General features: G+C 40.4%; 2 protein-coding genes across 5 annotated transcripts in view; both read left to right on the top strand.

Moving 5' to 3' along the window:
- Window positions 1-7,207, top strand: part of LOC111966762 (6-phosphofructo-2-kinase/fructose-2,6-bisphosphatase-like) — a 28,625-nt gene extending 21,418 nt beyond the window's left edge. For all 4 annotated transcript variants that reach the window (XM_023991676.2, XM_023991675.2, XM_023991677.2 and 1 more), the window contains exons 9-14: window positions 2,381-2,527; window positions 2,846-2,950; window positions 6,034-6,163; window positions 6,320-6,382; window positions 6,471-6,535; window positions 6,640-7,207. In XM_023991676.2, coding sequence (XP_023847444.1) covers window positions 2,381-2,527; window positions 2,846-2,950; window positions 6,034-6,163; window positions 6,320-6,382; window positions 6,471-6,535; window positions 6,640-6,699 — 570 coding nt within the window. In that variant the 3' untranslated portion in view covers window positions 6,700-7,207. The remainder of the gene's footprint in view (window positions 1-2,380; window positions 2,528-2,845; window positions 2,951-6,033; window positions 6,164-6,319; window positions 6,383-6,470; window positions 6,536-6,639) is intronic.
- Window positions 7,208-7,898: 691 nt separating this feature from the next.
- LOC111966761 (inter-alpha-trypsin inhibitor heavy chain H6-like) overlaps window positions 7,899-13,926 on the top strand; it is a 42,012-nt gene continuing 35,984 nt past the window's right edge. Inside the window, exons 1-2 of the mRNA XM_023991673.1 lie at window positions 7,899-8,379; window positions 11,560-11,595. Of these exons, the coding sequence (XP_023847441.1) occupies window positions 8,257-8,379; window positions 11,560-11,595 (159 nt within the window). The 5' untranslated portion in view covers window positions 7,899-8,256. The remainder of the gene's footprint in view (window positions 8,380-11,559; window positions 11,596-13,926) is intronic.

Here is a 13,926-nt window from a genome sequence, read left to right as displayed (position 1 = left end):
ATCAAAAATACATTTTGGATTGTTCTTATTCTCCTCAATTAAGTTGAAAAAATAGGACGATCGAGCAGCAGTGAGGGCTCTTCGATACTGCACGGTGCTGTCTTTCCAAGCAGTTTAGTGTAGCGCCATTTCCATTCCAATTTTCCATTCCAATTCCAGGGAACTAGTTTCTTATGACAAATGTTTTTAGGGGTGTGACTGCATCTTGGCTTTTACGCAATGTTAAATTTAGTTCCTCAGTTAGGTGGTTAACCAATTATTTTGTACTCTGATGTCCTTGGGTAGGTGGAGGGAGTCTGGAAGGGCATCTAGGAATCTTTGTGTTGTCCGAGAATTTATAGCACGGCTTTTGAGGATCCTTGGTTGGAGACATGTTGGACAAAACCCACTGAGTCAATGATGGCTCCGCAAGCCTTTTGGAGTGGGTCTGTGGACTTTTCCATGTGAATATTAAAGTCACCAAAAATTGGAATATTATTTGCCATGACTACACGGTCCGATAGGAATTCAGGGAACTCAGTGAGGAACGCTGTATAAGGGCCAGGAAGACTGTAAACAGTAGCTATAAAAAGTTATTGAGTAGGCTGCATAGATTTCATGACTAGAAGCTCAAAAGACAAAAACGCAGTCATTTTCTTTTTTGTAAATTTAAATTTGCTATCGTAAATGTTAGCAACACCTCCGCCTTTGCGAGATGCGCAAGGGATATACTCACTAGTGTAACCAGGAGAGGCCTCATTTAACACAGTAAATTCATCAGGCTTCAGCCATATTTCAGTCAGGCCAATCACATCAAGGTTATGATCAGTGATTAGTTCATTGACTATAACTGCCTTGGAAGTGAGGGATCTAACATTAAGTAGCCCTATTTGAGATGTGAGATATCACAATCTCTTTCAATAATGACAGGAATGGAGGACGTCTTTATTCCAGTGAGATTGCTAAGGCAAACACCGCCATGTTTAGTTTTGCCCAAACTAGATCGAGGCACAGACACGGTCTCAATGGGCATAGCTGAACTGACTACACTGACTGTGCTAGTAGCAGACTCCAAGCTGGCAGGCTGGCTAACAGCCTGCTGCCTGGCCTGCACCTTGTCTCATTGTGGAGCGAGAGGAGTTAGAGCCCTGTCTATGTTCATAGATGAGATGACAGCACCCCTCCAGCTAGGATGGAGTCCGTCACTCCTCAGCAAGCCAGGCTTGGTCCTGTTTGTGGGTGAGTCCCAGAAAGAGGGCCAATTATCTACAATTCTATCTTTTGGGAGGGACAGGAAACAGTTTTAAACCAGCGATTAATTTGTGAGACTCTGCTGTAGAGCTCATCACTCCCCCTAACTGGGAGGGGCGAGAGACAATTACTCGATGCCGACACATCTTTCTAGCTGATTTACACGCTGAAGCTATGTTGCGCTTGGTGACCTCTGACTGTTTCATCCTAACATCGTTGGTGCAGACATGGATAACCATATCCCTATACTCTCTACACTCGCCAGTCTTAGCCTTAGCCAGCACCATCTTCAGATTAGCCTTAACATCGGTAGCCCTGTCCCCTGGTAAACAGTGTATGATCGCTGGAKGATTATTTTTAAGTCTAATWCTGYGGRTAATGGAGTCGMCRATGACTAGGGTTTTCAATTTGTCAGAGCTAATGGTGGGAGGCTTCGGCGTCTCAGACCCCGTAACTGGTGGAGGAGAGACCAGAGAAGGCTCGGCCTCTGACTCCGACTCGTTGCTTAATGGGGAGAGCCGGTTGAAAGTTTCTGTCGGCTGAATGAGCGACACCGGTTGAGCATTCCTACAGCATTTCCTTCCAGAATCCATGAGAAAATTGTCCGGCTGTGGGGACTGTGCGAGGGGTTTTATACTACTATCTGTACTTATTCCTACACTTAAATGACCCTTGCCTAACGATTGCATCTGAAGCTGGGCTTGCAGCACGGCTATCCTCACCATAAGGCGATCGTTCTCCTGTATATTATGAGTACAGCAACTGCAATTAGAAGGCATAATGTTAATGTTACTGCTTAGCTTCGGCTGGTGGAGGTCCTGTAGAACCATGTCCAGATAAAGCGTCCGGGGGGGGGGGGAAAGTTGAATGAAAAAAGTAGAGCGAGGGAAAAAATGAAAACATAATTGTTTTAAACCAGATATAATGCTATTGTCCCACCCAATGACGTAATGTATTGGGCCCTCCCTTATGTAGAAAAGAAAAAAACATAAAGCATAAAGTATATGTGTCTCGGGGGTTGGGTTGAAAGCAGAAATATAAAATGTCATTCTCCGCAAAGAAAGTGGACAATAAAGCATTCTTCTATAGTAAATTATTGAGTAAAAAATCACCCCCACCCACTCCCTGTGAACATGGTCTGTCCCTGTAGTATGCCACTGCTCTGGGGGGCTTCATCAAGGGCCAGCATATAAAGGATCTGAAGGTGTGGACCAGCCATATGAAGAGGACCATCCAGACTGCAGAGCATCTGGGGATTCCATACGAACAGTGGAAGGCTCTCAATGAGATTGATGCAGTAAGTCACTGTTTACTGCTGAGTTTAAACGAGATGTATACAGTAAGTCACTATTTACTACTGAGTTTAAATGAGATTGATGCATTTAACCACTGTTTACTGTTGAGTTTAAGCATACATTTTATGTGAGTGTGTAAAGCATGTATACAGTTTGCAGTGAATGCGTGACCAACTGGGGTAAGTAGCCTACTGAGCTAAAGTCAATGCATTGCCCTGAAGAGCTAATGCAAATCTTTCGGTCTCGGGATAGGTTACTCATCACTGTACATGCCCGTACCACTCATTGACATCTTCCCTGCACCGCCATTTCCTCCTCAGGGTGTGTGTGAGGAGTTGACATATGAAGATATCCAGGAGAACCACCCAGAAGAGTTTGCACTGAGAGACCAGGACAAGTACCGGTACCGTTACCCCAAGGGTGAGGTAGGACCTGTCTTAATTCACCACACACTGCTTACGAAATACACACAAAATATACATACACTGTACATTACTCAGACAAACTGTGGAGATCTTAGTACAACACCTAGCGATCATAGTACAACACCTAGTCATCTTAGTAGAACACCTAGTCATCTTAGTAGAATACCTAGTCCTCTTAGTAGAACACCTAGTCATCTTAGTAGAACACCTCATTGTTCCCCTTAGTAAACACCTAGCTTGTAAGTACAGACACCTACGTCATCCTTTAGTAGAACACCTAGTCATCTTAGTAGATCACATAGTCCTTCTGTAGTACACACCTAGTCCTTCTTTAGTAACACCTAGTCTCTTATTTACCAACACCTAGTACTCTTAGTAGAACACCTAGTCCTCTTAGTAGAACACTAGTCCTCTTAGTAGAAACAACTATGTCCACTTATAGTAGAACCCTAGTCCTCTAAGTACGCACATAGTCTCTTTAGTTACAACACCCTAGTCTTTAGTACAAACTAGTCTCTTGTACAACACCTCTATCTCCTAGTAGAACACCTATCCTCTTAGTAGAACACCTAGTTCTCTTAGTAGAACACCATAGTCTCATTTAGTAGTATACACTCTAGTCCATCTTAGTAGAACACCTAGTCATCTTAGGTAAACACCTAGTCATCTTAGTAGATATCACTAGTCCCTCTGTTAGAACACCTAGTCAATCTTGTAGAACACTCTAGTCATCTTAGTAGAACACCTAGTCCTCTTAGTAGAAACTAGTCATCTTAGTAGAACACCAGTCCTCTTAGTAGATACACCTAGTCATCTCTTAGTAGAACACCTATCCTCTTAGTAGAACACCTATCCTCTTAGTATCAGATATCCTATGTCATCTTAGTAAGAAACTACCTAGTCCTCTTAGTAGCATTACAGCACTAGCTCTCTATGAAGAACACCTAGTCCTCTTATGTAGAACACCTAGTCCTCTTAGTAGAACACCCTCTAGTCCCTATCTTAGTACAACACCTAGTCCTCTTAAGTAGCAACACCTATGTCATCTTAGTAGAACACCTAGTCCTCTTAGTACAACACCTAGTCCTCTTAAGTCACAGACACCTAGTCTTTTAGTAGAACACCTAGTCCTCTTAGTACAAACACCTAGCTCCTCTTAGTAGACACCTAGTCTCGTAGTGACCTGCTCTTAGTACAACACCTAGTCTCTTAGTACAACCTAGTCTCTTAGTACAACACCTACCTCTTAGTAGAACACTAGTCCTCTTAGTACAACACCTAGTCCTCTTAGTACACACCTAGTCACTTGTAGTAGAACACCTAGTCCTCTAGTAGAACACCTAGTCTCTCTCTAGTAGACACCTAGTCATCTAGTAGAACACCTGTCCTCTTAGTACAACACCTAGTCATCTTAGAAACACCTAGTCCTCTATATAGCACACCTAGTCCTCTTAGTAGAACACCTAGTCCTCTTAGTACAACACCTAGTCCTCTTAGTAGAACACCTTAGTCATCTTAGTAAGAACACCTAGTCCATCTTAGAGAACACCTAGTCATCTTAGTACAACACCTAGTCCTCTAGTACAACACTAGTCATCTTAGTACAACACCTAGTCCTCTTAGTAGAACACCTAGTCCTCTTAGTAGAACACCTAGTCATCTTAGAAGAACACCTAGTCCTCTTAGTACAACACTATAGTCATCTTAGTACAACACCTAGTCCCTCTTAGTAGACACCTAGTCCTCTTAGTAGAACACCTAGTCATCTAGAAAACACCTAGTCATCTTAGTAAACACCTAGTCATCTTAGTAACACACCTAGTCTCTTAGTAGAACACCTAGTCATCTTAGTAGAACACCTAGTCATCTTAGTAGAACACTAGTCCTCTTAGTAGAACACCTAGTCATCTTAGTAAACACCTAGTCATCTTAGTAGAACACCTAGTCATCTTAGTAGAACCACCTAGTCCTCTTAGTAGAACACCTAGCTCTCTAGTAGAACACACTAGTCATCTTAGTAGAACACCTAGTCTCTTAGTAGAACACCTAGTCATCTTAGTAGAACACCTAGTCCTCTTAGTAGAACACCTAGTCATCTTAGTAGAACACCTATCTCTAGTCTCATATACTGTACACCTAGTCCTTAGTACAACACTAGTCTCTTAGTACAACACCTAGTCATCTTAGTAAACACCTAGTCATCTAGTAGAACACATAGTCCTTTAGTAAAACACTCTAGTCCTCTTAGTAGAACACCTAGTCATCTTAGTAGAACACCTAGTCATCTTAGTAGAACACCTAGTCATCTTAGTAGAACACCTAGTCATTCTTAGTAGAACACCTAGTCTCTTAGTAGAACACCTGTCTCTTAGTAGAACACACCTAGTCCTCTTAGTAAGAACACCTAGTCATCTTAGTAGAACACCTAGTCCTCTTAGTAGAACACCTAGTCATCTTAGTACAACACCTAGTCATCTTAGTAGAACACCTAGTCATCTTAGTACAACACCTAGTCATCTAGTACAACACCTAGTTTCTTCTAGAAGAACACCTAGTCATCTTAGTAGAACACCTAGTCCTCTTAGTACAACACCTAGTCCTCTTAGACACACCTAGTTCTCTTAGATAGAACACCTAGTCCCATCTTAGTACAACACCTAGTCATCTTAGTACATCTTAGCTACCCTAGTAGAGGTGGATTTGAGTGACTGGGAAAGATAATTAAATATGATCTTCTTTATTGTCACATACACCGGATAGGTGTAGTGAAATGTGTGGGTCAGCCATAGTAGTACGGCGCCCCTGGAACAGATTAGGGTGAAGTGCCTTGCTCAAGGGCACATACAACAGATTTTTGACCTTGTCGGCTCAAGAATTCAAACATGTCCAGCTGGAACCAAGCCGAGCTGGTAAGGAAAGAAAGAAAATAGACAGCATGGTGTGGTTCAGGTTGGTGCAATAGTATGAAGAAGGTACATTTCCTGGTGCAATAGAATGAAAAAGGTAAATTTCCTGGTGCAATAGAATGAAGAATGGAAAAGGTACATTTCCTGGAGCGATTCATTTTCCTCTCTCTAACACAGTCGTATGAAGACCTGGTCCACCGTCTGGAGCCAGTGATCATGGAGCTGGAGAGACAGGAGAATGTGCTGGTCGTGTGTCACCAAGCTGTCATGCGTTGTCTGCTGGCCTACTTACTAGACAAAACCGCAGGTACTTTACAGTCCAAAAGACATGGATTCATTTGGCATTGTCTTGTGGTAATGAAGTTGGTCATGTCTAAGACTATCTCATCACTCAGAACCAAATCTCGCATGCGCACTGGACTAGAGACTAGGTCTAAGACATGTTCAACTTTTTTTTCCACAGATGAGTTACCATACCTAAAATGTCCTCTTCATACTGTGCTCAAACTTACACCGGTGGCCTATGGTAAGTTGTTGTCCAATTGGACTTTAACAAATTCACATGCTGTAATTTTATCCAACAATTTCACTCATATCTCTTTCTCCTGGTACAGGGTGTAGAGTGGAGCACATTTGCCTAAACATTGAGGCAGTCAACACGCACAGAGAGAGACCTGGGGTAAGCTTTACAAAACATATCCATTTATTCCAAGCACAATAGGAAAATGTCATAAGAGATTCCACAAATCTAACGGTGTGACTCCATTTGTGTTGTTGTTGTAGAATGTGGACGTAACCAGAAACCCAGAAGAGGCGCTGAAGACTATTCCTGACCACTTTTGAATATGATTTAGAGGATATGGACTCTAGGACCGTACTGAACCAGCAATATTATATTTTCAAGTTTTAACTTTATTGCTCGATCAATTATGTCTTTGTACCTTTTCCCAATTAAACTTGTCAAAATCAGCAAATGTCAAAAGGGAAAAAGATAGGGAAGAAGACTAGATGAATAGAAGATCAGAAATGACAAACCCCACTGCCTACGGAAACAGTGAGGGGGAAATGGACTTTCTGCCTCCAACATGGGACAGCTAAAGCCCAGTACTGTATGAGTGTTGTTGACTGACCTATAACATCCAATAAATGTGCATCAGTCTGCTCTGTCTGACCCTGGAGTCTCATGGTGAAGTGCAGTCGGACAGGCTGTGTCAGAGGTGGTTTGGCATGGTATTGTCACTAGAGTGTGAAAGTGGCCAAACAATTCTGACATTAGGCTACAGGATGACGAAAGTAAAATGTYCTCCATTCTAGTGAACTGGTAGATTAATAAACACATCTTCTGTTTGTAGTCATTCTGTGTTTCTTGATGATACATGTCTGACTAAGTGTCAACATCATGAACAGTTCCTAAACAAACAAAGTGTTTTCATTTTAGCAGACTCTCTGGTTTTATAGTAGTGAGTGAGTACATTTTAGATTTTTTTCCCCATACTGGTCCCACATGGGCATTGAACCCACAACCCTGGCATTGCAAGCACCATGATCTACCAACCGAGCCACACAGGACCTGTTGGATGTGAAAAAGCTTTGCTAAAGGAGTCTCTTGGCTTGGCTAGAACTGTGCGACACTACTGATTACATATTTTTAAGAAAACGTGTTGACAATAAATACATTTGTGACAAAGGTATACAATAACCACTAGTTAAGACAAAGAGTTTATTGTACTGAATAAGTGGAACTAGATTTATGAAATAAATTGTGAAATTAAAATAATTGCCCCACTAATTTTTTWAAATGTTTTACAGATCATGCAAACTTTCATTAGAGCCTAGATGTCAGATAGTCATGTATAAAAATGAAAGATACTTGTTTTACATTTGTCGGCCTATGTTGTAGCCTATTTATTTGTATGTCAGGGTGGTATAGCGTCTTTTATAGGGTCCCATTTTGGAATTGAGAAAGGGGCAAGAGCAGAGACAGTTTGGGATGTTTTTCTGTCAAACTGTCGACATTCATGGGTTAATAATTTGTCATTTCTTCTCATGCTGCTGATGGCAACAGTGCKCGAAATATTCAGTTATGTACACTCGAGGATACCCTACCGAACTCAACTCTTGCAACTTTGCGCCCACTGATGTTCTTTTGAGTTTTCATCTGATTATCTGTCAGTTATAAATTATACTTCAACTTATTTTCGGTTATTTTTTCATAGGTTTCAAAACGATTAAAATAAAGCGGAGGGGAACGAGTCGACTGCGCCTTGCAAAACTAACTTGTGTAATATGTGAGGCTTGTACTCCTACTGCGTGCTGTGTATACGCACTGGATCTCTCTCACTGACTGGCAACGTGAGACCACTGGCAACATAACGTTTTTTATCTCGGAGACAAAAGTAAATGACCATGGGGAAAGTGGATTTAAAAATCTGTTGTATTTTCTTTTTCATCATCATCTCAGTCCAGCTGGGATTTTCAGAGGAATTTGGAGCACACCAGGGAGCAAAAGATATACTTTTACAGGTGAGAAGGATTGAAAATTACTATGGGACTGGAATTGGAAATGATTTTATATTTCTATGGGACTGAATTAATATTGGAAACTTGAAAAACAGGTTACTCAGTCAAGACAGCCTCAAAAATCATGTTTTTTTTCTTCATAATTTATCCATGGTCAGCTTTCCCCCCCTTATACTATGCTACATTCCTTTTTGCACTCAATATGTAATTTTTGCACTCAAGTGAGGGTGTAACTTTACTGCACATTACTTTGGGATACAGTGCCTTCAGAAAGTATTCATACCCCTGACTTATTCCACATTTTGTTGTGTTACTGCCTACATTCAAAATAGATTAAATATATTTTTTTCKACCCCATCTACACACAATACCCCATAATGACAAAATGAAAACATGTTTTTAGAATTGTTTTGCAAATATATTGAAGAAGAAATACAGAAATATCTCATTTACATAAGTATTCACACCCCTGAATCAATACATGTTAGAATCACCTTTGAAGCAGGTTTTCCTCTAGGATTTTGCCTGTGCTTAGCTCTATTCCGTTTCAGGGATGTGTTTCGTTGGATTTGCCCCAAATATAACGCTTTGTATTCAGGACAAGTTCATTTCTTTGCCAAATTGTTTGCAGTTTTACTTTAGTGCCTTATTGCAAACAGGATGTATGTTTTTTAATATTTTATTCTGGGTTAGTATTATGGAGTAACTACAATGTTGTTCATCCATCCTCAGTTTTCTCCTATCCCAGACATTAAACTCTGTAACTATTTTAAAGTCACCATTGGCCTCATGGTGAAATCACTGAGTGGTTTTCTTCCTCTCCAGCAACTGAGTTAGGAAGGATGCCTGTATCTTTGTAGTGACAAAGTGTAATAAATAACTTTCCATGCTGAAAGGAAGATTCCATTTCTGTTTTAATTTTTTTGTTGCCATCTACCAATATGTGACCTTCTTTGCGAGGCATTGGAAAACCTCCCTGGTCTTTGTTGTTGAATCGTTGTTTGAAATACACTGGTGTACAAAGATGAGGTAGTCATTCAAAAATAATGTTAAACACTATTATTGCACACAGAGTGAGTCAATGCGAGTCAATTGGCTATTTCAGGCACACCCGTTGCTGATAATTGAGCACACAGCCATGCAATCTCCATAGACAAACATTGGCAGTAGAATGGCCTTACTGAAGAGCTCAGTGACTTTCAACGTGGCACCRTCATAGGATGCCACCTTTCCAACAAGTCAGTTTGTAAAATTTCTGCCCTGCTAGAGCTGCCCCGGTCAACTGTAAGTGTTTTTATTGTGAAGTGGAAACGTCTAGGCCACACAAGCTCACATAACAGGACCGCCGAGTGCAAAAGTGCGTAACGTGTAAAAATCGTCTGTCCTCGGTTGCAACACTCACTACCGAGTTCCAAACTGTCTCTGGAAGCAACGTCAGCACAAAAACTGTTAGTTGGGAGCTTCATGAAATTGGTTTCCATGGCCGAGCAGCCGCACACAAGCCTAAGAGCACGAAGCGTCGGCTGGAGTGATGTAAAGCTCACCGCCATTGGACTCTGAAGCAGTCGAAATGTGTTCTCTGGAGTGATGAATCACGCTTCACCATCTGGCAGTCCAACGGACGAATCTGGGTTTGGTGAATGCCAGGAGAAAGCTACCTGCCCCAATGCATGGAACCAACTGTAAAGTTTGGTGGATGAGGAATAATGGTCTGAGGTTGTTTTTCATGTTCGAGCTAGGCCCCTTAGTTCCAATGAAGGGAAATCTTAACGCTACCGCATACAATGACATTCTAGAAGATTCTATGCTTCCAACTTTGTTGCAACAGTTTGGGGAAGGCCCTTTCCTGTTTCAGCATGACAATGCCCCTGTGCACAAAGCGAGGTCCATACAGAAATGGTTTGTCGAGATCAGTGTGGAAGAACTTGACTGGCCTGCACAGAGACCTGACCTCAACCCCATTTAACACCTTTGGGATGAATTGGAACGCTGACTGCGAGTCAGGCCTAATCACCCACAGTGCCTGACTTCACTAATGCGATTGTGGCTGAATGGAAGTCCCCGCAGAAATGTTTCAACATCTAGTGGAAAGCCTTCACAGTAGAGTGGAGGCTGTTATAGCAGCAAAGGGGGGACCAACTCCATATTAATGCCCATGATTTTGGAATGAGATGTTCGACGAGCAGGTATCCACATACTTTTGGCAATGTAGTGTAATTCTACTTAGACATTTGTGCCATTGGCACAAAATCTCAATTTATTATATTTTAAATTCAGGCAATAACACAACAAAATGTGGAAAAAGTCAAAGGTTGTGAATACTTTCTGAAGGCTCTGCATATGGCAGATGTGGATACGATTATGAAGTGGAAACACATAATAACATAATGACACATAATATAGCCTACATTTACATTCATTTAAAATAACGTTTCTATTTCACCCGAAAAATTATATTAAAATTGTCACTGAAGAATGAACCCCAGCCTGCAAATTAAAATGTTTTCCTCTCGTTAAAGGTATTTGAATGTGTTGTATATCTTGGATATGTGGTAAAGTATTAACACAACAATGATTTGTGATCAAAATGAACATTTGAAACCGAACCTGCACCTCTGTGTGCAGTGAAAGCATTTATTTAAAGTTACCCCTTCATTCATGAATAGCTTCGATTCATCTTATTTTGACACAGAAATATTGACCCAACACCACACATAGATTCTGGAGATTAATTTAAAAGGAGGGCATTTTGTAAGGTAACTACAATACTTGTTAGAATTTTGTCACTTTCCCAAGTCAAGTTCTCCTATTTAATACAACTTATTATTGTAGATAAGGACCTAAATGTACTAACTTACATTTTAAATCATCTTCTTTCCCATACAGTGATAGAAAATTGTGTGGAAGGTTAGACATTTTGGAATAATGATGGCTTTAGGGCAACTCTGTGGTCTTAAGTCACTACTAAGCAAGCTTTTATGAATCTATTAAGATTTTAAAGCTTTGCACAATGTTCAGAAGGCATCAGCTTGTTTTGATTACATTTTTCCAAACTACAGGACTCCAGCAATCTGTTACTGTCAGGGCACTGGTGTGAATAAATGTTCCTTACTGCTGCGCTCAATCCCATAGTTAGGATTCATTACACTTTTATTAACTTTCTCTCTGTTATTTTCTCTCCAGAGAGTGAGACGCCAGAGCAAAGCAGCTAAATCTGTGGTGAGTATGAGCTACATGAAACAGCCTGTTGTTCATGACCCAGTCCCAGCTGAATGTGTCATAAGCAAAACAAAACATTCAAATCAGGGATATCTGGCTAGCGACAAAAGTGGCGGCTTGGGCCCCGCGTGACTAACAAAATCAATTGGGCCCCCTGGAGGTCAAGGCCCTTGGGCACGTGCCCTGCCTGCCAGGTCGATAATTCAGCCACAATTAATACAAGTTTACTGTAGATACTGTCGCTGGCTAGACTAACTAGACTAATTTACCAATCCATTTTTTTTTTTTTACTAACCGGGTAATTGAGTGACTGTCAGTGAGTGATATAACAAGAGGAAAACTCATCAGTAAATTGAGTCCCCCCCACCAAAAAAGTAGCTACGTCCCTGCTGACAGTCACTCAATTAGCCAGTGGTTAACTACTTAAGTAGTTTTTTTGGGTATCTGGACTTTTTTGCCAACTTTTACTTTTATTTCATTACATTCCTAAAGAAAATAATGTACTTTTTACTTCATACATTTTCCCTGACGCCCAAAACTACTCGTTACAATTTGACAGGAAAATGGTCCAATTCACGCACTTATCAAGAGAACCTCCCTGGTCATCCCTACTGCCTCTGATCAGGCAGACTCACTAATCACAAATGTTTCGTTTGTAAATAATGTCTGAGTGTTGGAGTGTACCCCTGGCTATCTGTAAATGAAAAAATTGAATTGTTCCGTCTGGTTTCCTCAATATAAGGAATTTATACTTTTACTTTGACTTTTGATACTTAAGTATATTTTAACAGTTCCATTTACTTTTGATACTTGAGTATATTTAAAACCAAATACTTTTAGACTTTTACCGAAGTAGTATTTTACTGGGTGATTTTCACTTTAACTTGAGTCATATTCTATTATGGTATCTTTACTTTTACTCAAGTATAGTAATTGAGTACTTTTTTCACCACTAGCCCATGTCAGCAACATTTTATAGATGGCTTTAAAACTGCTAAATGTTCTCTCCGTCCCATAGCATAATGTGAAGAAATGCAGGAAATTAGCTTTAAAAGTGCAACATTTTCTCGCCATCTCATAGGAAAATGTTTAGAACTGTATTAAATATGCTTTAAAACTGAATTTCTTTCTCTCAGACCCATGGCAAAATGAATAGAATTGCATGAAATTAGATTTAAAACTGCAAAATGTTTTCTCTGCCCCATGGAGGCATTTGTAGAGTTGCAGAAATGTTCCTTTAAAACATTTTTCTCAACGCCCCATGCTATTCCATATTGGTTCAACGTAATTTTTTGGAAAGAACTTTTCTTTTTGAAAATTCTAGTGTCAAAATTGACTACAAAGTGTAAAATAGGATAATTTTGGTCATAAAGTCAGTCTCGTCAAAACTGAGATTTGCGAGATGATTGGGAATTATTTTATGTCACGCAATGAATGGTCTCATAACAGTTTTCCATTGGTTGGGTTTGTTTTAATCCTGCCCACCTGCTCACAGCTGGCAGCACCCAATAAATATCCCTATGGGGCTAGTGAGGGACCATCAGTAAATTACACACTGTACATACATGGGACAATATTGTTAAAGGTCAATATCTACAAATAACAATGACTTCAAAACCTCAAACCAACTACAAATTGTAGAAATGCATATTCAAATATTGAAAGCATTTAATGTGACAACTGACAAATGTGCAACATGAAAATGTTGTCCCATTTACATTGTGTAGTTCATTGACTGTTCCTAACTAGCCCCAGAGCTAGGCTATTCAAAGTCAAAACAACTTTGCCACGGTCGCACACCAGCCGGCTGAAGCTAATTGGCTAAATAATTTGGCTTACGCTTCCCACCTGCGAACACACACAAGAGACACCCACATCAAACCAAACCCTGAACCAACTCATATTTGAATTCAGTTTCTTAATGAACCAAATATAAAACAAAACCACATCAGGAAATGGATAGCAACATAATGATTAAAGACACTAATATTAGGTTAGGAAAAAGTCATGCTGCAAGTGAAGATCTACCTATCACTCTCATTGCAATCTGTAGTTATAACCTGTGTGCCACACAGAGTAAGAAACCATGCAGTACTCAATGGAGGCAACACTTTATTTGACGCTTTGAATGTTGCCAGTGACAGAATGTAAATCATCCATTATTACTCTAACGTGATAGGTCTCTGATGTGTCAGAAATCTTGTCCACTGTCTTTGATACCAGTGAGTAACATCTCTGTCTGTCTGTCTGTCTGTCTGTCTGTCTGTCTGTCTGTCTGTCTGTCTGTCTGTCTGTCTGTCTGTCTGTCTGTCTGTCTGTCTGTCTGTCTGT

This window comes from Salvelinus sp. IW2-2015, linkage group LG7 (assembly GCF_002910315.2).
Source record: "Salvelinus sp. IW2-2015 linkage group LG7, ASM291031v2, whole genome shotgun sequence".
NCBI classification, from domain to species: domain Eukaryota; kingdom Metazoa; phylum Chordata; class Actinopteri; order Salmoniformes; family Salmonidae; genus Salvelinus; species Salvelinus sp. IW2-2015.
The sequence above is the reverse complement of the archived record's forward strand: the minus strand, read 5'-3'. Positions and strand labels throughout refer to the sequence as shown.